Raw genomic sequence first — 26,748 nt, 5'->3', positions numbered from 1 at the left:
ATCATCAGTCGTCTGTCAAACGTATTAAAACGTCTAGACGTCTTTTCTTTTCCATGTTTCATTTCCTCTGAATCAGCCGCATTCCGTGAAGGCTTTAATACACTTGATACAATGTTTATGATAAATAAGCAGAACCTAAGACAGGGATTACACGTAATCCACCCCAAATCTAACTCAAGTTGCACCGTCTGTGTTTTTACAAATATGTTGCATAATCACTGTGTTTCAAACTAAACCTAAACAACCTCATGAACAGATTTTTTTCTAGATCAATTAGTCTAGAACTCCTCATAAATGCCACAGAAGCTTATCACACACACAATTTACAAGAACTATTCCAAGCCCTACAGAGTTTTATCCAACCTCTGTGTGTGTGAATAGCGATAGAGAATATACAAAGAGTTTCATTCTAAAATGCATCTAAAAAGACGTTTCAATAGAAAAAAAATCTCTAATAACAATGATATTAATCATAATACTGCATTGATTTTTTAAAAAGGTTTGTGTGAAACACACACACACACACACTCTAAGCCGCTTATCCTTCTGGGTCGCTGGAGGCTGTCTCAGCAGTCATTGGGTGGAAGGCAAGATACCCCAATTACATAAACATTCGGGACATGATGCACATTTACGAAGTTGTGGCAGATGAAATGAAGAAATATTGATGGTTGTGCACTGTTTCTGGGTGACTATTCAAATTAACGCCAATTGTGATACCAGGGCCTTTGCACAAAAAGATTTTCTTCTTTTCGTTTTATCTCTTCCATACAGACAATCCTGTCCTCTGCATCTTCCTCTAGCTCATTTAGGGGGAACCCCAAGCCGCTCCCAGGCCAACTTGGAGACATGATCCCTCCAGTGGGTCCTAGGACGACCTTAGGGCCTGCGGAACAGTTGCCGCATATGCATATATATATATATTATACACACCCACACACACCCACACACACACACACACATATATACATATCGCTGCCGTTGGAAGAAAACCTCCTATCTCCAGAACGGTAACTTCACAGGAGAAAGAAAACACCTACTTTACTTTTTATGTAAGTCAGTGGAACCAGAATTTTTTCCAAGTCATTTTGGGCTGATTCTTTTGGTCCATTCATCATGAAATTTACACACACAATGCAAAGGACAACAGGTATTTTCAAATTCTGTGAAAAAATAAAAAACAACGTAGATACGAGGTTTTGTTCCGACAGCAGTGAGATGTGACAGATGCATATCACAAACACCTGATAGTCCTGGAGCCTTTTGTTCAGCTGCTCATTCGGCAGATGAGTCAACATGTACAACCAAAACTGAAAGTCAGGGCGAATAGTCAACACCGACAATCTTCATGAGACTCAGACCGCAACCAAAAATCACAAAGCCTCAGCTTCATTAAAGGATCACAATTAGCAACCATGTCTGAAACATGCTGTGTCATCATTATGATCTTACATGTGTGTCTCAATAGACAAACACTGGCAGTAAAATGAGTCATACTGACTCAGCTCAGTGACTTTAAACCTGGCACTGTTATAGGATGCCACCTCTGCCACAAGTCAGTTTGTGAAGTTTCCACCCTGCTAGTAAGTCCTATTTTTGTGAAATGGAAGCATCTAGGAGCATCAACAGCTCAGCAGCACTGCTGTGTCTGATCCACCCGCACCAGTGCAACACACACTAGCACACCACCACGTCAGTGTTACTGCAGTGCTGAGAATGATCCACCACCCAAATAGTATCTGCTCTTTGAGGGTCCATGGGGGTCCTGACCACTAAAGAAGGAGGTGGTCGTAATGTTCCTGATCAGTACACACACACACACACACACACACGTGCCTCTGCTGTCAGAAGACAACCTCATATCTCTAAAATGACAACTTTACAGGAGAAGGCAAAAAACCTACTTTACTTAATGTAAGTCAATGGAACCAGAGTTTTATCCAAGTCATTTTGGGCCATTTCTTTTGGCCCATTCATCGTGAAATTTACAAACAATGTAAAGGACAATGTAAATGTAAATTATGTAAAAAAAAAAAAAAAAAAAGATTTTATATGATACGATTTTAGACAAGCTAATACAAGCTTAGTCCCAATAACATGCATGATGAAACAGAAAAAAATCTATAACTTGTGAAAACATTTAATATACAGCAGGTGTAATAAGTACTGAAGACGTCACGAATTTCCTCAGTAAATATATTTCTAAAGGTGCTATTGACATGAGATTCTCACCAGATGTCGGTAACAACCCAGCAAACCCACCCATGCAAAGAAATCAAACCATAGATGTCCATAAATGAAGTCTAATAATAAATGATAATGAGAAATTATAGAGTACTCTCTTACTGGAATATATTTAATACAAAAGCCATTGTTGGTGATGACCGCTTCAAGACGCCTCCGCCTTGGCTCATCCTTCCACACAAACTCTCTTCAAATCCTCAAGGTTCTGTGGGCTCCTTCTATGAAAGCTCTAAGAGCTTTAGTTCCTTCCACAGATTTTCAGTTGGATTCAGGTCGGGGGACTGGCTGGGCCGTTCTAGCAGCTTTATTTTCTTTCTCTGAAACCAGTTGAGAGTTTCCTTGGCTGTGTGTTTGAGATCATTGTCTTGCTGAAATGTCCACCTTCACGTCATCTTCATCATCCTGGTAGATGGCAGCAGATTTTTATCAAGATTGCCTCAGTACATTTATCCATTCATTGTTCCTTCTATTACATGAAGCGAACCCGTGCCGTATGCTGAAGAGCAGCTCCACACCGTGATGTTCCCACCTCCAAACTTCACTGTTGGTGTGGTGTTTTTGGGGCGATATGCAGTGCCTTTTGACCTCTAAACATGGTGTGTATTATGGCATCCAAAGAGTTCAATTGTGGTCTCATTTGAGCGACTATAGTCTCCCAGGATTTCACAGGCTTGTCTAAATGTAATTAGTTTCTGTACTTAAGTAGTTTTTTTTCTGTATCTGTACTTAAGTATTTCCATTTCGGGCGACTTTTTCCTTTCACTCCACTACATTTCAGAGTCTAATATCCGACTTTTTCCTCCTACATTCTGAGAAATCTGCTGTTCCTTTTGGTTTCTGTGTGTATAAAAACGTAACATGTCAAAACGAAAGAAGCGCAAAGCCAGAGCACCAATCAGGGCCCAGCGGTCACTTTGTTTAGAGCTGGTTTTGACCTGTTGGTCATACCGACCCAGTGCAGCACGCGGTTCAACGTCAGCGCAGCAGCGTAAAACTTTGGGAGAGTCTGTTCAACATAAATGATGAACTAACCTAACTTTGTGTAAATAGAGCTCAATATAGAAATATGTCCACATATGCAGTCGAGACTGACGCGGCTTTTTTCTGAATTTCTACAAACACCATTTCATTTTATAGTAAATGAGTTTGGGCTGGTTTATGTTTATGAACAGACGCCTACAGATCAACATAGTAAAGGAGCTCATCTGTGATCCTGAGTTTAAAGCCAGTTTTTATTCAACTTAAACTTGGAACTAAGTTGTAAATAAATCTGAAACTGAAACTTTGCTTGTGTGTAAAAAGTGATTTCAGAGCCACTCGGTTCTCCCTGATGGAAACTGTTTACCTTCAGTGTTTTGTGCTTCTGATCATTTTAATAGACGTCAGCGTCACTAATTAATGACGTTCTATTAAAAGACTGGTTTACCAAGAGAGACGCTGGAGGACTTTCACCTGAAATGAGTTCATGAAGCCAGTCTGGTTATAAAAATGATAACAGGACCAGATCAGAGCCAGAATTCCTCTTTTAGTACTTTTACTTTATACTTAAGTACATTTGAAGGTAAATACTTTAGTACTTTTACTCAAGTGGAGGTCTAAAGGGAGGAACTTCTACTTTTACTGGAGTGATATTTTACCTTGGGGGTCTCTACTTGAACTCAAGTAGATGATTTGTGTACTTCATCCACAGATGTACAGCTGACATCTACTTCTATAGAAGTCAGCTGGTGTCATGGCTTTCCATGGACCTCTCTTTCTTCATGTGTTCAATACTTTTTCCCTGTGTCCTTTCTCATCATTAGCCATAATTTATGGACATCTATGGTTTGATTTCTTTGCACGTGTGGATTGGATGGCTGTTCCTGACATCTGGTGAGAACTTCATGTCAATAAGCACCTTCACAAATATATTTACTTAGAAAATTGGTGGTGTTCAATATTTATTTCTCCTGCTGTATATAAAATTATATTAGCTTGAGAGCTACTTGCATACTTTTTCCAGCCTAATCTCTGATCGCAGCACCTGCCTGTTAGCTTCTCCAAAAGAACACGTTCTGTTTCCTGTTTGACTTCAAGGAACAAGGAACAGGAGTACAAGGAACGTGTCCAGTGTTTGTCTTTGCTAATTGGTGGTTTGTTACAGACACCAAAATAACAGCGCTTAAGTTCTTTAGGGCACATAACTGATGAACACGTCAGAAGGCCTAGTGCTGATTTTCCACTGAAGATGTTTCGGAATGTAGGCAGGATTCAGCTTGATCTGCTCTACTAAAACAGATCTGGCGCTCCTCCCACATTGGTCCAAATGTGCGGCAATACAATTGGCTGGAAGCTGTAGATGTAATCCGAACCAGGTCATTTAGCTTGTGGAGTTGATCTTTATCCTTCCAAAGAAATTCTACAGTGAAGGACAAAAGAGTGTTGAGGAACTTCAAAAAGGCAACCGGTCCAGCCAGTTCTTTGTGGATTCTTCATTGGAAGAGGTAATCAGCACAAGCATCCGTATTTTCTGCCATCAGAGAGTTTTCGGATGATAAGGTTTACCCGAGATAAATATATGAACAGCAGCCAAAATGTAGTGTTTATGCTTTGACTTGATTTGGCCACTGTCAAAAAGACCAGGGCCAGTGTCAAGACTGATTAGGCCTGGAGATTTATGCCAGGAAAAGCTACATTAGACTTCAAAATCATAACAAAAATATTAATAAGAATATGAAGTTAGTCAGTGCTTCAGTCTATGAGTGTAAGGAATTCTTTTCAGTGCTGAGTTTCAAAGCCAAACACTGAAAAATCAAATTATTCATCTTTTGTACGGAAGACAAGACAACATACTGGACAGCACTTAATGGGGCTCAAAACACAGTTCAGACTGTGTAAACAAAGCATCTCGAAACAGAGGCATGCAAAATCTGATAAAGACTAATTAACTTGCTCAAAACATCCTTTTGTCTTCCTGAGAAATTTCAGTCAAAAAAAAGGAAGAAGAACAGTACTGAGCATGCCACAGTGACCTGTCCAGCCGGTCTTTTTCACTGGAAGAGTAAATACGATCCACGTAACTCGCATGTCCGAGATGGTTTTCCGGTTTGAAGCGGGTATCTGGGGAATGTTTGGCACCCGACCTGAAACACTGCTGCTTCTTCAGCCATGACAAAACAAAAAAGGCTCGGTACCGTTTAAAACGCATTTAACCTGCTTACACTAAAACATCATTTACAGTGTTTTTGCTGTATTAATTTTTTTTTGTTTCATCCAGAGTCTGGAGTTCAGGATAACCTCTTTAGAAAGAATAGCTGATGGTTACAGTTATGAACTACAGAATAGCTTAAATCCCAGTTAAAAGTGCACAATATTTCCAAAAGTATTCGCTCGTCTGCCTTCACACGCATATGAACTCGAGTGACGTCTCATTCTTAATCCATAGGGTTTAATATGATGTCGGCCCACCCTTTGCAGCTATAACAGCTTCAACACTTTGGGAAGGCTTTCCACAAGGTTTAGGAGTGTTTACAGGAATTTTTGACCGTTCTTCCAGAAGCACATTTGTGAGGTCAGACACTGATGCTGGACGAGAAGGCCTGGCTCACAGTCTCCGCTCTAATTCATCCCAAAGGTGTTCTACCAGGTTGAGGTCAGGACTCTGCGCAGGCCAAGTTCTTCCACACCAACTGGCACTGGTGTGCAGTCACATTGGAACAGGAAGGGGCCGTCCCCAAACTGTTCCCACAAAGTTGGGAGCAGGAAACTGTCCAGAATCTCTTGGTGCTGAAGCTTTAAGAGTTCCTTTCACTGGAACTAAGGGGCCGAGCCCAACTCCTGAAAAACAGCCCCACACCATGATCCCCCCTCCACCAAACTTTACACTCGGCACAATGCAGTCAGACAAGTACCGTCTCCTGGCAACCGCCAAACCCAGACTCGTCCATCGGATTGCCAGATGGAGAAGCATGATTGGTCACTCCAGAGAACACGTCTCCACTGCTCTAGAGTCCAGTGTCGGCGCTTTACACCACTGCATTCCACGCTTTGCATTGCGCTTGGTGATTTTGTATGGGTGAGTGAATACTTTTGGCAATATAGTGTATTTACATGAAAAAATATTAAGTATTGGCATCACAATTCTCCTATCAGTGCGCCCTTGTTTTTTAGAGGGGAAAAAAAGTGGAACTTCTTAGTACATTCATCTACCATCTATCAGCACAGAATCTGGGGCACTCTTGGTCAGAATAAAAATAAAATAAATTAATAAATAAAAAAAATTATAAAATAAACCAAATCAAAAGCACCAATATGAGAACTGTGGGTAACAGTTCTGACATGGACACAGACTATTTACACAGATCGGCAGTAAAGATGACAAAAGGCTGAATTAGGTCTAATCTGATTTTTATATATATATATATATAAAAATTAGACAGATACAACAGATTCATATACAAAATAAAAGTGGGTAGAACATACGCAGAGCCTGTGGCAGATGACCGAGTTAGTACATGAAATGTGAAAGGCACTAATTCACAACGTTCCAGTTTTAAAAACGAATGGTCACGTCCTGCATTATTTCACTTTTTCTCTACAGGAAACGTAAGGATGATAGTGCTTGAAGTCAAAACATGCTGTAAGACACAATGCATACTTTCCAGCCAAAAGTACAATATTACATAAAGTACCCTTGCAGAACAGGCACATTTGAACAACGCAACGCTTCTGTAAACTGCACTCTTAAGAGCATAAATTTGTCGGTGTAAGACTGTCAGATTTAGTAGGCAACAAAAGCTTTTAAAATAGAAAAATAACCTATACACGCATGCTACTACAAACACAAGACTGCATGACAGAAAGGTCCAGCATCGTGTCAACTGTAAGGAATGTCGTAGTTTTGGTAACGCTCGCCGTCATTAGTGTTCGCCCTTTCTAAAATTATAATAAAATAAAACATTACACACAAAATCTAACTGCAACCCTCCAACAATGTGCAAAATATTTAAGACTTAGAAGTGGAACAATAAAAAACAACAACAACAACAATGGAATGCTTAATTCCCAAAGGCAAATGTTTTGGCATGTAACAAAAAAAGTCAGTTACACAGTATAATGAGTGCACCAATGTCTTCCCGAGAACTAGAAATGACTGACAAGCTTTGGAGGAATTTGTAAAACGCAAGTGTCGATTGAAACATTTTGGCCAAGCACTTGCAAAATTCAAGTGCAAAATAAAATAATAAAAAAGCTTTTGGATGTAACAGTAAGGCTGCTGACAGGACCACTTTTCCAGACGCACGTTAAGCCTCATCTTTGAGTACGCTATAATGCAGACGTGGTTTTTTTTTTATTTATACATTTTTTTTTAGTTCAAGACTAAGCTTAATCTGGATCTTGAAAACTGGCTCAAAACTTTATCCTTAAAATATTTATACAAAAAAAAAAAAATATACAAAAAGGTTGAGAAGCACTGCCAACCGTCAGCGTCGAATCAAATTCCATGCAACACAGCACGAAGACCTTTATCTGTACAACACTACTTGCTCCATCCGTACTGTGAAGTTAAAAGCTTGTGTTTTGACCTATTTTTGCTGTGGTCTGAGCGGCTGCCCTGCTGAAGTCAGTAATAGAAACTAGCCTATAACGCTCATTATCACTATTACGTCATTACACTACTGAGTCAATAAGACATTTACAACACATACATTTAACAAATGTTAAAATGTGGCACCTTTTGGGTCTCGTTTTAATCATAAGTGGCACAGCGGCAGTAAAAGGAACATCGTCCCTGAAGTTTTGGTACCCTCATTTCTGAAATCTGATAGGTGAAGGAGGTAGCATGGTCAGCTACATGCGATGACAAGCGGGGCAAAGCTGATGACGTTTGGAGTAACTGTACATTCTGGAATAGATTTTTCTTTTCATGATATTAACTACGCTAAGCCGTTCTGAAGCCTTTGCACATGTGAGATAGGACTTCCATGTGACATTGTCATTCATTCAGGGGAGAAAGAAGAAAGAAAAAAAAAAAAAACCTATGAAAACATTTCAGAACAGAGTTTTGCTGGAGGTGTTTGATCACTGCCCTCTCTACTCTGGCGCTCTCTCTCCCTCTCTCTAGTTCTTACGGATGTCAGCATACACCACGGGCTCCATCTTGTGGAAGGAGTTCTGACTCTTGCTGCCAGAGTGATCCAGCTGGGCGTATATCACCGGTCCCTGAGAAAAAAGGGGATGAGGAAGAGAAGAGGAAAGAGAAGCAGATCAGCAAGAGCTACATCCAGCACATGCATAAAAAAAAAAAATAAATAAAAATAAGGGAGGAAGGAAAAAAAAGAAGAAAAAAAAGAAAGAAAATCCACAAACAAGGTCGGCTTCATTACAACCTACACACTGTAGACTGTAGTTCATCTGTTTCTTTTCATACTTTTTTTTTGCCCCTTTTTATTGTGCTCTTAAGCGGTCAGGACCCCCAAAGAGCATATTTGGGCAGTGGGTCATTCTCAGCGCTGCAGTAACACTGACGTGGTGACTGCATGTTAGCGTGATGGCACAAGTAGATCAGACACAGCTGGAGTTTTTAAACATCTCAGAATCACTGCTGGACTGAGAACCGTCCACCAACCAAAAACATCCAGCCAACAGCGTCCTGTGACCACTGATGAAGGACTAGAGGATGACCAACACAAACTGCAGCAGCAGATGAGCTGTCGTCTCTGACTTTACATCTTTAAGCTGGACCAACAAGGTACGAGTGGATGACAAGAGCACAGTGTTCTGATCTACTCATACCAGCACAACACACTAACACACCACAACCACCTGACGTGGGTCAGGGTTACTGCAGTGCTGGGAATGATCCACCACCCAGTACCTGCTCTGTGGTGGTCCTGACCATTAAAGAACAGGGTAAAACAGGGCTAATAAAGTATCAGAGAAACAGATGAACTACAGAAAGTGCACCTAGATAGTAGGTGTAGATACAAGGTAGGTGTACTTAATGAAGAGGCTGGTTTAGATACATCTATGGGTGTTTCAGCAACTACTGCCAGTTCTAGTTATCCAAATTGTCCTAAAATATCTCTCAAATCCCAGAATCCGTAAAGAAGATAACCAAACTCAAACTGCATTTAATGGTCTTCACAGCGAATCTCGGCTGTGGACGTCACAGTACAGATATTTTCACTGTTTTTATAGGCAAATAACACGGCCTGTCACTACTGATAACTTCTAATATATCCAAATCTAGCTTAAACATTAAACTGCTTTAAAATCTAACTCAAAACACATTCATAAGAGCCAAGGGTAGGAAATATGAAACAAATACTGTGAATACAAAATTAGCTTTCCCTCAATTTTTTCCAGGTGCTCTTTGCCTCCACCACAGTTGCAAGCAAAGGTCTGGGAACCCATGGCCAACATATTTTGTCAGACGAAATAAAAAAAAATAAATGTAGCAAATTATTATATCAAATCTAAATGTTAATGGAGAGTTACTTTATATTTGAGGAACTTTGCAGATGCTTATAGTTTAAGATCTACTAGATCAAGTGAGGGGCACTGCATAAGGTATCAGTTCATTTTAAGCTCCTCAGCCAACTGCTTAGAGGGTCCTCTGTTTGTTGAATGTGAGAAAATCAGAAAACGTATTACGCTCTGGAATTGAGATCAACCGAAACTTCTAATGACGATTCTTGACCCGTCTAACCAGTTCTATTCAGTTAGAGAACCAGAAAGGTGTCCGGAATTAGGTTTTGTTTCCTCTTTCACTTAAAAAAAAATAAATTTAACCACTCAAAACGACTGTATTCTCCAAAATGAGCTGCCAGGACCTAAACAGGCCTGTAATTGCAGAAACATCCATACATGAAAACTGAGACATTTATGAAAGCTTCTTATTCAAAACTGCCTGTAATACTGTAACAGCAGAAATGTCTGTTTGTTGTTGGACCTTACCACTGGCATGTTGTAACTCATCTCTGTAGGTGGGGGAAAAACATGTACAACAACAAAATGGCACTTTACTCAAGCTCCAGCACACGCTGCACACAGGGCAGTGTGGGGGACTTGCGCACGTACGCAAACAAACACACATGGACTGCACAAAATGCACAAAATGCACAAAACACAAAATGACACTGCTGCAAATGATATGGCAAAACACTTAAGACCCGCAAAACCCTCCTGATATTTCTTGGGACTGGGTGAATGCCTGTCACTGTATGCTTTTGCTACATCATACAGCAGACTTTTCTTGTGATAAATCAAGTGCTGGCATATTGTACAGTCCTACCAATCCAACCCAGCCATGCATTCAGATTCTCTCTCTCTCTCTCATTCATACACCCCTCCCCTGTCACCACTCACACTCGTACCTGTACAGGGGCTGAGGGGCTGCTACAGCGTGAGCCCTCCGTGCTGGACTCAGCTTTCTTCCCCGGCCGAGCCGGCTGCGTGCTTACACTCTCTATCGAGGTGCAGCTGCGGCAGCCAGGTTTCAGCCAGAGCCATTTTCATGTGTGTGAGATGACCGGGCAGCGATGACGACACAGACAACGGCCCACGCGCACATACATACAAGCACACACCGATGGAGAGAAAGATGGAGACAGACACAAATGAGATGGGGAAAAAAAAAATGACAAAAAGCAACATGGACTTTGGCGCACTCTGTGAAAAACATGGACAGTAAACCAAAGGAACAACCTGCTAATAGCTACTGTCTAAAGTATTTCTAGCAGCAAGCTGGTTTCACATGTGCAGATAATCCTGAGAACTCTTACTTCTGAAACAGTTCTCTGCTTTTCTATCTCCGCTATCAGGAGGAACGGATGAAAACGCTGCTGAAGTCCTAACATGAGCATCTTGTTTTGGATAGGGGTGGGCGATACAGCAAAAATGTATAACTGCTATACATTTTGAAATCAAGTATAATATTTGGTTTTTCGAAGGTTTGCTAACAACAGTATAATTACAATGAGCCTCATTCTTGAAAGACTAGCAGAATGATTTTTTTACGCAAATCACAAACCACTTAACCACTTAAACCTTCCCAAAAAAAAAAGAGAAAACTGATAGGATTGCATTTTGATTTTGATACAAAGATCAACTGACTAAAGTTTTCAAAAGCTTAAGAAGTAAACACGGTAGTCGCAATGAAAGAAAGCAAACAGTTTCAGTTTCCTTTTCATTATCGGTCATTATTTAGAGCACCGCCTGATAGGCTATAATACAGTAGAAATGATCTTAAATATAAGTCAGTCTTTCGGAATTACCCTGCTGGTTAAGCCTCAGTGCTGACAAACAGTGTCACGAACTGGAAACTGGAAGTTCACTGGCTGTGTTTGGAGTATTTACAGGCCTGAACAGGCCATTCAGCAATAATATTGGCAGGAAAATGAACTGAATTTAACTGAACATACTCTAAACAAGTCTGTAAATGGTTTGTGTTCACCTATACTGATAGCCATGCCTAATTACAGTATAAGGACAGTGGAAATGTGAACTAGTAAACCAGTGAAATGGCACAACTTTAAAAAAAAAAAAAAAAAAAAAAGTAATCTGGCACATTTAACATGTTTCCCAAACTTGTAGGTTTACTCTGTAAGGCCAAAGCAAAAAGTGTCGTTTTGTTTTCACTTTTCTATTAATAATACAATGTCTGAACACTGTTGTGTTGATCTGATGTAACAAACATCCTCTACCGAAGGCAAAAATGATGAGAATTTTATTCACTTTTGTCAAATCAGCTGCCGTTTATTATTGAAAAGGCCTGATCCCACTTCACTCCTCGGCCTTCCACTGAGCCCTTAGTGCTCCCTTTTGCTCATGTTCATGTCTAGGGTTAGGGTGTCCCAATTTTTGTTGAGATAGAGGGGTAGGGCTAAGTGTTAGGGCTATATGGCCTATATAGAGGGTTTTCAGAGTCACACTCCAGAGTGGTGATGAGAGAAAAAAGGAAAAACCCACCAATGTGAAAATTTTCTCTGTAAAAAAATTACAATAACCACTGTATTATCTTAGTTTAATGTTGTTTTAGTGTATTACGGTCATTTACTTTGTAACAAGCATACAAACAAATAAATAAATCGCTTAAAGTATGCTAAAGTGTAGCTACTCAACCTTCCCGTTCCACCTTAAATAGTCCAGCTGTTCTGAAGCGCCAGAATGTAACTGCGGCACCATTTAAGGTGGAATGGGAAAATTCAGACAAGAAGCTGGTGAATATCTGACTTCAGCACCATATCACCAAAGAATTGGCGGTGGACAATAATAAATAACGGTCTTAAACTCCCTCTTTGAAGGCGTATGATGCCCTAAATGTAACTAAAGCCCAGCAGTGAGGAGCTAAACTTTACCCTGCTCTGCTGTCACTGCAGACGGGCCGGGTCGCCTACAGAGCAGCGCTAGTAATGAATAATAAAGCAATTTTTACATTTTTTTGAAGAAAGCAGTTTTTTATTTGAGGGTCCCATTTGTTGGAGAAGATTTCAACCACTACCTCATGGAGCTCCAGTTCTACATGCTGAACAGGATAAAATAATTGTACCGTTGCCAACTGGGACACGCACACAACATTCCTCCTCTGGAGATTTAAACGAGCAGGTTCCTTTGAGCCTGGTCTAAGGTCCGACATGTTTATGCGGTTAACACAATTAACTAAAACGTGAACTTATTCATTTTACATTCATTAAACCTACATTTTAAAACAGTTAGGTTACTTCAGTTTTATATAGTGCATGGGCACAAATCAACCTCAACAAGAAGTTTTTTTTATTTTAATAATAATAATAAAAATTCCTTTCTTTAATTTGTTTTGGGAAAGCATGGCTGAAGGCTTTCTATTTGGTTTTGTCAGCGAATCTGAGGCATTATAGCAGCTCTTAGTAATTCATAGATGGGGATTATAATTTTTTGGTAAGGTCCATTTCATTTCACTCAATTTGCTTGCAGCTTACTTCAATAATGAGGCCCATTGACGAAGGACTAGGGGGAAAAAATCTAACAGCTCAGTCAGATAATGGCATAATGGGCTAATCTGTGATGTGGTTGGGAAAGCACATTGTGATTTAATTTACCATGATAACAGTGCCATATTGCCCACCCCTATAGACAGTAAACACCCTTTACTAAAACACTACTGCTTTTCAAAATCCTTGGCACAACCAACAATTAAGACTGCCTGCTGCAGCAATTAATGTCTGGATTTTTCATCGGGTTTCTCGTGTTATGTTATGCTTGCTCACACAAGGGTTAGTGCATGTGTTGGCACAGAAGAACAGAAAGCAGCAGGCTTACTGGACATTAGGAAGAGGCTGTGTTAATGAATAATGAACATACAGATGCTGGATGATGCATGACATTTCACAACACACACGAAGAAACACACAACGACCTAGAAATGTTAAGCATGCTACTGGACTCAATGTCTTTCTAAGACTCAACGTCTAAAAAATGACATCTTATGAGGACGATGCATCAACCCGTTTGGCTAAGAGTTGTGTCGTAAGTGCTACAGACACAGCTGCCACAAACGACCTTCGGCAGGAATCAGCACTGAATGTGGTCCACATGATCACAGTAAAGCATGTCATTTTGTGGAAAACTCAAGCAGATGTTAGGAACCCCTATGTTTATGCTTTGGTTATTAGCCATAAAAACAAAGCAACACAATCCAAAAACAGGTTAGCTTGTTTTACTTGGGTTAGCTAACTTCTGCAATACCTCATGCTTTCTTTCCACCCTGCCACAAAGTGCAGGAGTTAGTTGGGTAAGTGGGACATCAGGAAGAGTTAGTTCAGAGAGTGACTTGTTTAAGTAACCCAGATTTTACACAGGTCTTCAAATCACTCTTATCATTACCGCGAAGACATTTCATAACCTCATGTATGGAGGAGAGTCTGTGCAAAGCCTGCTTTACCCACACAAGCCCCCTATTAATACAAGCCTCAATATGTGGAGCCTCTATACTAACATACCTGTAATAAAGTCTTAAATATCACAGTTTAAATCAACTGGGAAGAGCTTACCCTTCATAATCATGATTGGACGGTAATAATCTTATTAGCAGATATGCAACAAAAGCGATGATGATGACTCCAATGATTGCACCGATGACTGCGCCCACTATGACTGCTGGGCTGGTCTGAGGGAGTGCTTCTGTGGACAGAAATGCAGATATCTTGAAAACGGGAAAAACGGCACTAGAGAACTACAAAGATCTACGACTGAGCAAGGAGGAAAAAACAAAAACAAAGTTTGCTTACCTTTCATGACGACCCTGAGTTTAGTCAGTGAAGGTTTACCACTTATATCTGGAGGGTTCTTTACGTCACAGGAGTAAGTTCCGTTGTCGAAGAACTGCATCTGAGTGACGCGGATAGACGCGTCTTTTTTGTTCAAATCGCCTGCCCATTCCACCCTGGCCTTGAACTGAGGGCTATCTGGGAAAGCTTTTCCACCCGAGTAGTAGAAAATCTGAAAAACAATCGGAGCCAACAGAAAGATGAACCTCTTAACCTCCGTTTACTAAACTTTTCTTGACATTTATATCAAAAGACACTGTCACAAGAAAACAGGTATTTTAACAGTGACACCTGTTTTCGCACACCTCTGCACTTCAAGACATGAGATTTACAGTGATTAAAAAAAAGAGAGAGAGAGAGAGAGAGAGAGAGAGAGAGAGAGAGAGAGAGAGAGAGAGAGAGAGAGAGAGAGAGAGAGAGAGAGAGAGAGAGAGAGAGAGAGATACACAACACCACCAACAAGAGAGTGTTGAGAAAGTTAAACTGCACAATATCCACCTAAAGCCAGGCACACACTGCAATCTTGTTCCTTGGTGAAAACTCATACTGTGCGTTTGAACTGCTGACCGTGTTCGACCAAAGCCTGCGATTTATATTCTCACACTGCACGGAAACACTCGGTCCGACTGATATGACATGACATGGGTGCTCACCCTGCATGTGAAACATAGCCTACAGTCAGCTCGGTCTACAATAAACCTGTTTCATTCAAAACACCACCCTGCACCGCCGATGTCTTGATCAAAACATTGGCTATGATATTTGAAGTGACTCTGCTCCCTACATAGAGCACCACATCCTAAAATAGTTGCTCCTGCACCCAGAAAGTGCATCACATGACTAATAAATAGCCTTCTGAGATTCAGCCATGTGTGCGCAGATCGATACTGGACAAACGTTGCACTATTTTGGTTTAGAAGCCAGAATTTAATGCATTACATAGGAAGTCGGGACCATGTGAGATTCAGCCACTGACCAACTGCTACAACAGCTTTGATAACTTGTGCTAAACTGTGCGCTGAAGCTGAAGACCAGGCGGTCTACAGAATAGACAGCACTACAAAGACAAGAAATCACTGTTTACTTATACCTCGCAACTCAACTAAACTCAGTCGGCAAAGTCGGCACACACAGACGCTGGTGCTGCAAATGTCTCCATATAGGAACTTTATGACATGTCAGTAATGCATCCAATCATCTGACTGCTCAATCGGAGCTCGTTTGGGCAGTTAATCTGGCATCGTTTCCCCTCTCACACTGCATGGAAAACGACAGCCGATGAAGCTGAAATTCAGCCCGATCATAAAACTGAGTCGGCTCCCACCAAATCGCACTTAAACACAGGCTAAAATCGTGCGGTGTATGGCTGGCTTTAATTTGAGGTGACAACTGCACTGGATTGACTACGCAGGATTTTGTCCATAACTCAAACATCAGCAAACCCCTTCAGTCCTGCCTTCTTCAAAGCCAACACGAATCCAAAATTGCACTGCCTTTTCTTTCTACACTGTGATGTTTTCCTGAGTCAGTCACACTGTAAGAGCGGGTTTGTGAATCAGCTGAGAATCCTGAACAATGACAGGTGGGGGTGGAATAAGGACGAGGTGCAACATGATATTTTTTTCCCCACCCACTGTTTCACAAAGACGTAAACATATCTACATTTTCTGAGGCAGGTAAAGCTCACCACACTTCAGTTGAAGACTTCAGGATAAACAAAAATTTTGATTAAACTGGTATGAACAAGACCACAAATATAAGCCAACAAGTTCAGAAAGGTCCGTTCAGCCTCCTGAATCTGGGATTTACTTGTCCAGAAGCGTCCACAGCCGCTTAAGGCGCAAGTCTACAGTGAAAGCACTGGACAATTTGTCTGTTTTCCAGCAGTTAATGTGCTTTAGTCCAGCACGTTTCAGATTCTGTCCTGATGCTATTAGGTTTGTCAGGCAAATCATCAGGAAATTCGAGTGGCCAGTTTCAGTGCCTCTTCCACCACATATCACAGACTGGCAGTTCTGCTTTGGAGTAATCCCCCTATCAAACGCCTTCCTCTTTCCATCATTCTCGCACAGGTTTCCTCTTTCCTTCACCCTGGTACAAGTTAATCATCCACCCATAAGACACTTCACTATGTATTTTGCTAAAACAGCCTGAAGGTGCAAATGACGCACCTCAAATCAAATGCAGACCTTTTGTTTGGTGGTTGGTTAGTGTAGCGGGTAACGCCTCTGCCTTCTACACTGTTTGGACAAGCACCCTACACTATACCAATAAGAGTCATTGGGCAAGACTCCTAACACTACTTGCACCTACCAGTGTAAACTGAACAAACTGTAAGTCGCTCTGGATAAGAGCGTCAGCCAAGTGCCATAAATGTAAATTGTTTCTTGTGCAGGAACTAATAACGCAACAGCACAAAGCTTCTCAGGACAGAACTACACATCCAACTGTCTAATTATTTAAGGTCTGCTAAAACGGAAATGTGTGGCTCATATGGAACAGGCTGTAACAAGTGATGCATACACAATTTCACTAAGGGCTCTTACAACACAAGTCAGCCCAAAATGTACTTATGCCAAACTATGACTGCAAGCCAGTACGATTGTCTTATAATGTGGTGGAAATGAAGCTACTTCCACAAACCAAATGCTTTCAGACTTTCAAAAAAAATGCCATCCAACATCACAGCGCGATGCGTATTACCAAGAAAACGAAAAGAAAACAAAAAGGGAGCCTTACAGCTACGCCAGTGGCTTCTGGAGATCCCTCAGGGATGAAGGACCACGATACTGATGCTTGACTGCTGATCACTTCAGTGGACTTGAACCAACACTTAAGCGTCCCAGTGGTTCCGTTCTCTACAAACAGCTCAGAAGAGGTGTAGACTTCTATAGCAGCAGCTGGGTACGTTCCTGTTGGAGTAAAATAAGGTTTTAGGCAGTAACTGCAGATGATACTTTACTTATTCTGCTTCACAACACAGACGACTTGGGTCAGGTTCTCCACCAAGTACGCATGACAGGCTAAACACTACTCGGACGTTAGAAGCTGGGGTGAGAGCATACTCCAGCTTTTAATAGAGAAATAGAGAAATTAAGTTACCATTGTCATGTACACGTCTTCTACCTAACTTGAGACCATAAGGCTACGACGGTTCTAACTATGAAACCTAAGGACAGAGCCTGAATGCTAAAGAGCACATTTTGCTACCTGAACACCAAACAGGACTTTCTTCGCTATTCAGACAGGCGAACCTCTTTCTTTCCGCGGTCTTAGAAAGCCGAACTGTAACAAGAACCAGTGAAAATGAGCAATGTTAACGAACCTGTCCCACTTAGGGTTAGTTAGCACGGCTGCTCGGGTGTTTCCTATTAGCGTTAGCTAGGCTAGCACTTGCCTACGCTCGTAAGTTGACCGCTTGTTAACGTTGTTATGAACCAAGTCGTCCGGTGTTACTAAGACTGTGCGTTTAAGCGACGATGTAAGTAGTGACACGCTTTGCCGCTTCTGTCGAGTCAAATTAAGCGCCCAGGACACAAGAGTTCAGCGGCAACTCCGCTAAGCTAACCTGGCTAACTTGTTAGCACAGGCAGCTAACCTGGCTAACAAGGGTGGGCAGACAGATAGTCAGTAAAACGCCACTCGTCTGTCGCAGCGGCGGATTTCACAGCATACTGACTGTCCGTCACGCCGCTCTTAATATAAACCGAGACCAGAAACGACTATTATGGCCAGCTAACCGGGCTTTATTTACATCCAGCGCGAATGAGCCCAGTTCCCTGCCCCGCTAGCGCCTTGTTTTATGGGACTGCATTGTTGGCCAGTGAGCGCTGCCGAGTCCGATCGTGAGCAGCTGACTTACCAAGGATGGCGCATATCGAAAAGCAGCACACTAAAACACGGTAATGCGAAGTTGTGGAGAATCGTAGCTCCATCCTTCTCAGCACATAAACGTCCGACCTCTGTACAAGCCGTGTGTTTACACCCTGCACCCGGAATGTCCTCCTGTGGTTCCTGCCTGAAGCCTCCGAGCCCACAGCAGCCGTTTAAACACTAGAGGGACCCAAACCCCCCCAAAACCCATCCACACGCTCCTGGGCTCCTGCACGGGGATGAATGGAAGCCCATTCCCGCCAGTAAAAATAAAAAACGGACCACCTTCATAGCACATAATGAGGTGGTACCTCAAAATCATGACCTGGTCTCAGAGGATGATGAGAAGGTCTAACTAATGGCACCGCAGTTCACTAAGTAATGAAGAGTAATCATAAGCTGGTATCAATGGGCTGCTGCAAACGTTAACTGACCAAACTGCAGACGCAGTTCATTGGAGGTTCAGGTTCCTCCCTTTAGACCTCCACCTTGAGTAAAAGTACTAAAGTATTTGCCTTCAAATGTACTTAAGTATAAAGTAAAAGTACTAAAAGAGTAATTCTGGCTCTGATGTCCTGTTATCATTTTTATAACCAGACTGGCTTCATGAACTCATTTCAGGTGAAAGTCCTCCAGCGTCTCTCTTGGTAAACCAGTCTTTTGATTGAACCGGTAACCTTCCGGTCACAGGGCCAGTTCCCTAACCTCCAGCCCACAAAACAGTTTCGTAACTGTTGTTACGAAAAGAAGGTTTAGTCGGCTTTAGCTGAGCCAGGGCTCGACAACACGCCACTCATTTACTGCCCTGTTGCAGCTTTACAGCAGATCTAGATTTTTAGGTAAAAATAAAACAATCCTTCTTTGCTGTAAAATAAAGCTCTGCTGATCGTTATAACACACAGTTCTAACTTTTCAAAACAAACACAAGTGTTAACGAATAACTGCTGATTCACCAACACTTCACCCTGACGGTTGGTGTTCAGAATTCTGGTCACGCAGCAACACAGACAACAGTCTGGCCTAGCTAGTAGCTAATGACAAGGCAAAGAGAAACATTTAAGATAAACATTTCTTCTTTGCGTTTATAATCACTCCAGCTGGTTTCCTGATACATTAAATCTGCAACCAGAAACGGTCAAACACCTAAAGGTTGCGAGGCTGAAGTTTCTTATCAACCTGAAAAGGTGCCTGAGGCGCCAAAATGTAACTGCGTCATTAAAACTTGAATGTTGGAAACTGTTAGAAACTGTTCAACTTTTGCAGTAAAGTTTCCTAACTGAGATGTTAGAAAAGAGGCTATAGTGGACCTAAAGGTTAAAGCAGAGTAAAGTAAGTGTGTTTTTTTGTTGATATTATTTTTTATCCTATACTAGGATATTAGCAAACACTGAGACATATTTACAGCCAAGATGGTATAAAAGACATAAAATGTTGTGGCTCACAAGGTGGCTAGATTTTTGATAAAAGGACAAAATAGCTCTTCTTAACATTTGGGATACGACCCCTGCTGTAAGGAATGTGTCCAGTACCTTGCTGAATCCATGCCACGAAGAATTCAGACTGTTAGGATTTGTGTTATTATCAGTGGTGGACAGTAACTAAGTAAATGTAATTCATTACTGTACTTAAGTCGTTTTTTTCATGTATCTGTACTTCCATCCATCCATCCATTTTCTAAGCCGCTTCTCCGTCAGGGTCGCGGGGGGGTGCTGGAGCCCATCCCAGCAGTCTTCGGGCGGAAGGCAGGATACACCCTGGATGGGTCGCCAGTCCATCGCAGGGCAGACAGACAGACACAGACAGTCACTCACACACTCACACCTAGGGGCAATTTAGCACGTCCAATTGGCCTGACTGCATGTCTTTGGACTGTGGGAGGAAACCGGAGAACCCGGAGGAAACCCACGCAGACACGGGGAGAACATGCAAACTCCACACAGAGAGGACCCCGGTCACCCGGCCAGGGAATGTATCTGTACTTAAGTTTCTCTATTCTGGACTTTTTCCTTTCACTCCACTACATTTCAGAGTCTAATATCCGACTTTTTCCTCCTACATTTTGAGAAATCTGTCGTTCCTTTTGGTTTCTGTGTGTATAAAAACGTAACATGTCAAAACGAAAGAAGCGCAAAGCCAGAGCACCAATCAGGGCCCAGCGGTCACTTTGTTTAGAGCTGGTTTTGACCTGTTGGTCATACCGACCCAGTGCAGCACGCGGTTCAACGTCAGCGCAGCAGCGTAAAACTTTGGGAGAGTCTGTTCAACATAAATGATGAACTAACCTAACTTTGTGTAAATAGAGCTCAATATAGAAATATGTCCACATATGCAGTCGAGACTGACGCGGCTTTTTTCTGAATTTCTACAAACACCATTTCATTTTATAGTAAATTAGTTTGGGCTGGTTTATGTTTATGAACAGACGCCTACAGATCAACATAGTAAAGGAGCTCATCTGTGATCCTGAGTTTAAAGCCAGTTTTTATTCAACTTAAACTTGGAACTAAGTTGTAAATAAATCTGAAACTGAAACTTTGCTTGTGTGTAAAAAGTGATTTCAGAGCCACTCGGTTCTCCCTGATGGAAACTGTTTACCTTCAGTGTTTTGTGCTTCTGATCATTTTAATAGACGTCAGCGTCACTAATTAATGACGTTCTATTAAAAGACTGGTTTACCAAGAGAGACGCTGGAGGACTTTCACCTGAAATGAGTTCATGAAGCCAGTCTGGTTATAAAAATGATAACAGGACATCAGAGCCAGAATTACTCTTTTAGTACTTTTACTTTATACTTAAGTACATTTGAAGGTAAATACTTTAGTACTTTTACTCAAGGTGGAGGTCTAAAGGGAGGAACTTCTACTTTTACTGGAGTGATATTTTACCTTGGGGGTCTCTACTTGAACTCAAGTACATGATTTGTGTACTTCATCCACCTCTGGTTATTACATAGTCTGTGATACGTTTGTGCTGTGTTTCTTTTCTTCATGGGTATCATAGTGCCTAAGGGGTGAGGTTGGTCCAGCAGAAGGTCAAGATAAGTGTTTTTATTCTAATTCTAATTCTATCCTACCAGACAGGGCAGTGCAGTGATTAAGGAACTGAAACTGAAGGCTTCTTTTATTGTGAAACTAGTTGAAAGATGACGTGTCCAGATTATTTGAGGAACACTTCTATACCCTAAGAATAGCTCCATTAGTTTCTACTGAAGTCCCTGGAGTTACTGAATAACAAGCCTTTGTAAATAATGAACAAAAACCTGGAATGTTAAGATGTTAACTAATATTTCATTTGCTAATGGTCTTTATATTCATTTTGTTGTTTTGTTTGTGTTTTGGTTTTGTCTTTACTGATTTTCATAGTTTATTTTACAGATGTATGTAAACTGCCAGTACCTCTACTTTGAACACTATCAAATGGTCACTTGGTTAGCATAGAATCAACTAAGCAAGGTATCTCTTTAGTTAGCTTGGTCCTCTGATCTATAAAGCACTTGCAGTGTACGTACAGTATTATTTAATCAGGTGTCATCGGGAAAACTCAATATTTTCAAAGCTTGATGTATTTTACAACCCCATTTCCAAGAATCAATCTATCTATCTATCTATCTATCTATCTATCTATCTATCTATCTATCTATCTATCTATCTATCTATCTATCTATCTATCTATCTATCTATCTATCCCCTCCCTCACACACCATAGTAGAATGTCCCAATTAGAATGTCTCAGACTTTATTAAACCTTTTCTGGCATCTGACCATTTTGGAGGGGGTGTAAAAAAAAGATGTAATCTTTAAACAATGGGATTTAATATTTTAAACTTTATTGTGTCATTGTTGACAATAATTTCCTTTGTCTTTTACAACCCCATTTCCAAGAAATTTGCGATGTTGTGTAAAATGTAAATAAAAACAAAATGTGATGAGATGAAATCATTTAAACCATATATTTACTTGTAAATAGTACAAGGACAACATATCAAGTGCTGAAACTCAGAAATGTTTTGTTTTTTTTAAATGTATGCCCATTTTGAATTTTATGCCAACACGTTCCAAAAAAGTTGGGATAGAGGCAACAAAAGGCTGGTACAGTTGTGTAATGCTAAAAAAAAAAAAAACACCTGGTGGTTAATCGGCAACAGGTCAATAACGTGACTGAGTATTAAAACTCAAACACAAAGAAGAAACCAAATATAAACAGGATGCAGAAGTGCTGCCACCTTCTCTGGGCCTGAGCTCATTTAAAATGAACTAAGGGGAAGTGGAAAAGTGTCTGAAAACTGTGGTCTGAAAAAACAACATCTTAAATTGCTTTGGGAAATCATGGACACATGTCCTCTGGGCTAAAGACCCCTCAGCTTGTTATCAGTACACAGTTCAAAAGCCAGTATTCATGATGGTATAGGGGTGCATTAGTGCACATGTTTGAAGGCGCCATTAATGCTGAATGACATATACATGCTTTGGCAACATATGCTGTCATCTAGATGACGTCTTTTTCAGAGAAAAAGAGCAAGACAATGCCAAACCACATTCTGCATGTATTACAGCAGCATCAGATGAGACCCTGAACTGTTGAGCAGCTGAAATCATATATCAAACACACACACACACACACACACACACACACACACACACACACACACACACACACATTCACATATCACACAAGAACAGGGAAACATTTCACTCTCAAAACTACAGCAGAGTCTCCTCAGTTCCCAAACGCTAAAAGAAGTCCTGATGAAACACAATGGAAAACATGCCCCCGTCCCAAAATCTTCAAAAAACAATTTCTCAGTTTCAATATGATAAGCTTGATATGTTGTTTTTGTAGTATTTTCTTTAAAAATATGGTTTACGTGATTTGCATATCATTGCATTCTATTTTTACATTCTGCACAGCATCCCAACTTTTGGAAAATGTTTGCTGCGCTATCCAGTTGCTTTCAGTTTCACCTGACAGAAAAAAATATACAATTTCCTAAACCATCACGCTTTTATTTAGGAAGAAAGAACATTACTTTCTCCTGCTTGAAGGAACAAAAGCCATAAACTTCACATAACATTTGGTGAGATTCTTTCACCACATCAACAGGATGATGTCTTTCACCTGAACAAGACTCTTTCAGGCAACAGTTCTTAGACAGTATTCTTCAGTGTTTCTTGGGCTGGTTTCCTGAGGGAATTCTATGGAGAGAAGTACAGATTTCTGATTTGTAGAGAACTGTGGACGAAACCAGTCCTGCTTGTTCGTTGATGCAAAAAAAATTGAGACAAGTATATCAGACTGAAGTGAAACAAGTTTTATTACAGAATTCTGGAGAGGGTACAAACAGAGAACATGCATCATGTATCTCCCAAGTAAGCTCTGACCTCCCAATGTGTTCTGACTCCTTTTATACCCTGAAGTTGAATGTGTGTGTACGTATAAGCTAAACCTAAATATGTACATGTGCCTGTTTAGTGGGTGCAATGGACATATAGTTTACCATATATGGATGCGAAAACCTCATGTTCTAACGAAAACCTCACGTTTTACCGGTTAAGCGCAGACCTATTTCAGTTTGTGGTCTTGGCCAGTTTCCTGTTGTGTACATCTCTGCATGTTTGTCACATACAGCCTGTTGTAGCCTGCCCTGCCATGCGAATGTCACACCTCTTTAATGGTAAGCGCGAGTTAATGCCTTCTGATATTAATGGTTAAAAGTATGCTACTACAAACATTAATACTCAAAAGTATGCTACTAAAGATCCACAGAACTGATGGCACTGCAGAACCAGATGACAAGAGAAACGTTCTTGTACTGACTTCTCAGAAAGAAGGAAAAAAGCTATTCTTACCTTTCACCACAACCCTGAGTTTAGAGGGTTTACCATTTATGTCTGGAGGGTTCTTTACGTCACAGGAGTAAGTTCCACTGTCAAAAAACTTCATCTGAGTGACACGGATAGACGCATCGTTTTTGTTCAAATCACCTGCCCATGCCACCCTGGACTTGAATTGAGGGCTATCTGGGAAAGCTTTTCCACCAGAGTAGTAGAAAATCTGAAAAACAAATGGAGCCAACAGTAAGATGAACCTCTGAACTAATTACCATAAGCACTACCTCCAATATACGCCACCCACTGTATGTAAGTTTCAAAGGTTCAAATTGCTGAGATTTAAAGACAATCTTAAATTTTACTGTCAAATGTGGTGCTGAACAAGGTCCTGCTTTTTCATTCATTTCACTTCTGATCTTAGAATATAAAAATGTTAATAGTGGAAAAAGCAGAGGAGCCTTACAGCTACGCCAGTGGCGTCTGGAGATCCCTCAGGGATGAAGGACCATGATACTGATGCTTGACTGCTGATCACTTCAGTGGACTTGAACCAACACTTAAGCGTCCCAGTGGTTCTGTTCACTATAAACAGCTCAGAAGAGGTGTAGACTTCTATAGCAGCAGCTGGGTACGTTCCTGTTGGAGAAATGCAGTGTATTGTCCTGTAAGTACAAAAGACTTTAGACTAACCCTCTTGGGTTATTATGCAAAATATGTACAGGTTATATTTAACCCACAAAAGACACCGACACATCTAGAGGACAATCTACACAGCATGAGGCTGGTAAGTAATTTCATATATACTATCAGCCACACCTACCTAACCATCCTCTGCCTCAACTATCAATGGACCTTATATAATTTAAGCAGTGGATCGTCTTTCTCAGCACAGCAGGGACATTGACATAAACTTTGCTGTTCAAAAGCCATCCATCCATCCATTTTCTAAGCTGCTTCTCCATCAGGGTTGCAGGGGGTGCTGGAGCCTATCCCAGGAGTCTTCGGGCAGAAGGCAGGATACACCCTGGACAGGTCGCCAGTCCATCGCAGGGCAGACAGACAGACACTCACACCTAGGGGTAATTTAGCATGTCTAATTGGCCTGACTGCATGTCTTTGGACGGAAACCGGAGAACCTGGAGGAAACCCACGCAGAAACGGGGAGAACATGCAAACTCCACACAGAGAGGACCCCGGTCACCCGGCCGGGGAAATCGAACCCAGGCCCTCCTTGCTGTGAGGCGACAGCGCTACCCACCACGCCACCGTGCTGCCCGTTGTTCAAAAGCTTAATGTTAATGTTTGATGCTTAAATGTGAAATCATTTTCTTGCTGGCCTACCATATTTTGCATTTTTGTATTTTATTATTATCAATTCATTACTATTATTGATCATTTTTCGTAGAACATATTACACGACTGTTTTAAGCTTTGCTAAATCTCTGAATTAGAGCCGTTTCAAGTATTTGTATTGTAGTGACTGGCTTGTGCTGCCTCCGAGAAGCTCAGGAGATGTGGGCACCAAGGCGGGCGGTGTCGTGAGCCTGGGCCAGCAGATAAACGGATCTCCGGCCGGGAGATCCAGCAGCGGCCGTGGGCTGCGGTTTGAGTGCACACCACTCCTTCTCAAAAGGGAAAACATTATGAGGACTTTGATAAAACACAAATTCAACTCTTAATGGGTGATTCCACTAAAGCTTGGAATAATTTTACAACATCAGTCCTGCCCTTCAAACACCAACCTGAAGTTTGCTTGCCCCATGGTTGTGAAAAGCTATATATAACTGTTAGAACGCCTCTCAACCAATCAGCTTGCGAGGCCAGAGCTACCTGTTGTGTAATTTAGAGTAAATATTGTTTCTTGTTAAGTTTATTACTGAATAACTGTTCAACTTCTAAACTACATAAAACTTCTGCTAGAAGAACATTAGACAGGAGCTGTATAGAAGACACTGATGTGGATAGAAAAACAGTGTAGAGGACTTTTATAACGGCGTTAATGGGAACATATATCAGTTTCTAACACCCACTCGCTGTTACAGTGGTTTCTTATTGTAATATAACCCAGTCAGCGCTGTTAAATCGCTGTACGTTTTGTTGATGTGTGAATTCTCAAATATGTTATCAACATTTTACTGATTAATTAAAAAACAGTTCTATAACAGACTGAGTTGCGGACCCTATAAGCAAGCTTTTAACTCACCAGAGGTGATCCACACTGCAATGATGCAGAACAAGCTGTTAAACGTGGGCTTTGAGAGCCTTGGTTCCATCCTCTAGCACTTCTAACACATAAATATCACAGCTCTGAGGTTCACCCATCTAAACAGCCCTCACTGTTACTCCTGTGGGGTCTCATGAGGAGGAGTAACATGAGTAATCCCACCCGAAATTATTCACACTGGCTGTTCTACTTGGTTCGGGGGTTGGACTTCAGCTGGAAAGCATGTCGCCCGCCTCAGATTTATTTTCAATGGCTACGGGAAGTTATGTCGTCAGCTCGCCCCCTGCTGTTC

The 26,748-nt window shown here is 41.2% G+C and overlaps 1 protein-coding gene across 4 annotated transcripts; it reads right to left on the bottom strand.

Moving 5' to 3' along the window:
- Positions 1 to 6,639: 6,639 nt before the first annotated feature.
- mpzl1l (myelin protein zero-like 1 like) lies at positions 6,640 to 26,621 on the bottom strand. 4 transcript variants are annotated; one of them, XM_037547373.1, is made up of 6 exons: positions 26,436 to 26,621; positions 24,696 to 24,868; positions 14,493 to 14,703; positions 14,256 to 14,385; positions 10,602 to 10,707; positions 6,640 to 8,445 (listed from the first exon to the last, which is right to left on the bottom strand). In XM_037547373.1, the coding sequence occupies exons 1-6, from the start codon at positions 26,503 to 26,505 to the stop codon at positions 8,344 to 8,346; spliced, it is 792 nt and encodes a 263-aa protein (XP_037403270.1). In that variant the 5' UTR covers positions 26,506 to 26,621; the 3' UTR covers positions 6,640 to 8,343. The 4 variants fall into 4 exon arrangements, with proteins under 4 accessions (XP_037403270.1, XP_037403269.1, XP_017546883.1 ...); XM_037547372.1 differs by lacking the exon at positions 24,696 to 24,868 and adding an exon at positions 17,271 to 17,443 and having other exon boundaries at positions 26,436 to 26,617; XM_017691394.2 differs by lacking the exons at positions 24,696 to 24,868; positions 26,436 to 26,621 and adding exons at positions 17,271 to 17,443; positions 18,394 to 18,584.
- Positions 26,622 to 26,748: the final 127 nt, after the last annotated feature.

The sequence above is a fragment of the Pygocentrus nattereri genome, chromosome 18 (genome assembly GCF_015220715.1).
Source record: "Pygocentrus nattereri isolate fPygNat1 chromosome 18, fPygNat1.pri, whole genome shotgun sequence".
In the NCBI taxonomy this organism is placed as follows: Eukaryota; Metazoa; Chordata; class Actinopteri; order Characiformes; family Serrasalmidae; genus Pygocentrus; species Pygocentrus nattereri.
Note: the sequence above shows the minus strand (reverse complement) of the source record. Positions and strands in the feature narration are given on the sequence as shown.

Bases quoted from the DNA above. Each gene is read 5' to 3' on its own strand.
- mpzl1l (XM_017691394.2), bottom strand. From the start codon at position 18,466: ATGGAGCTACGATTCTCCACAACTTCGCATTACCGTGTTTTAGTGTGC. The intron at 14,386-14,492 runs GTAAGCAAACTT...TTCTGTCCACAG, and splicing joins ACTCAGGGTCGTCATGAAAG to AAGCACTCCCTCAGACCAGC. The intron at 10,708-14,255 runs GTAAGCTCTTCC...TGGCTGCCGCAG, and splicing joins TCCAATCATGATTATGAAGG to CTGCACCTCGATAGAGAGTG.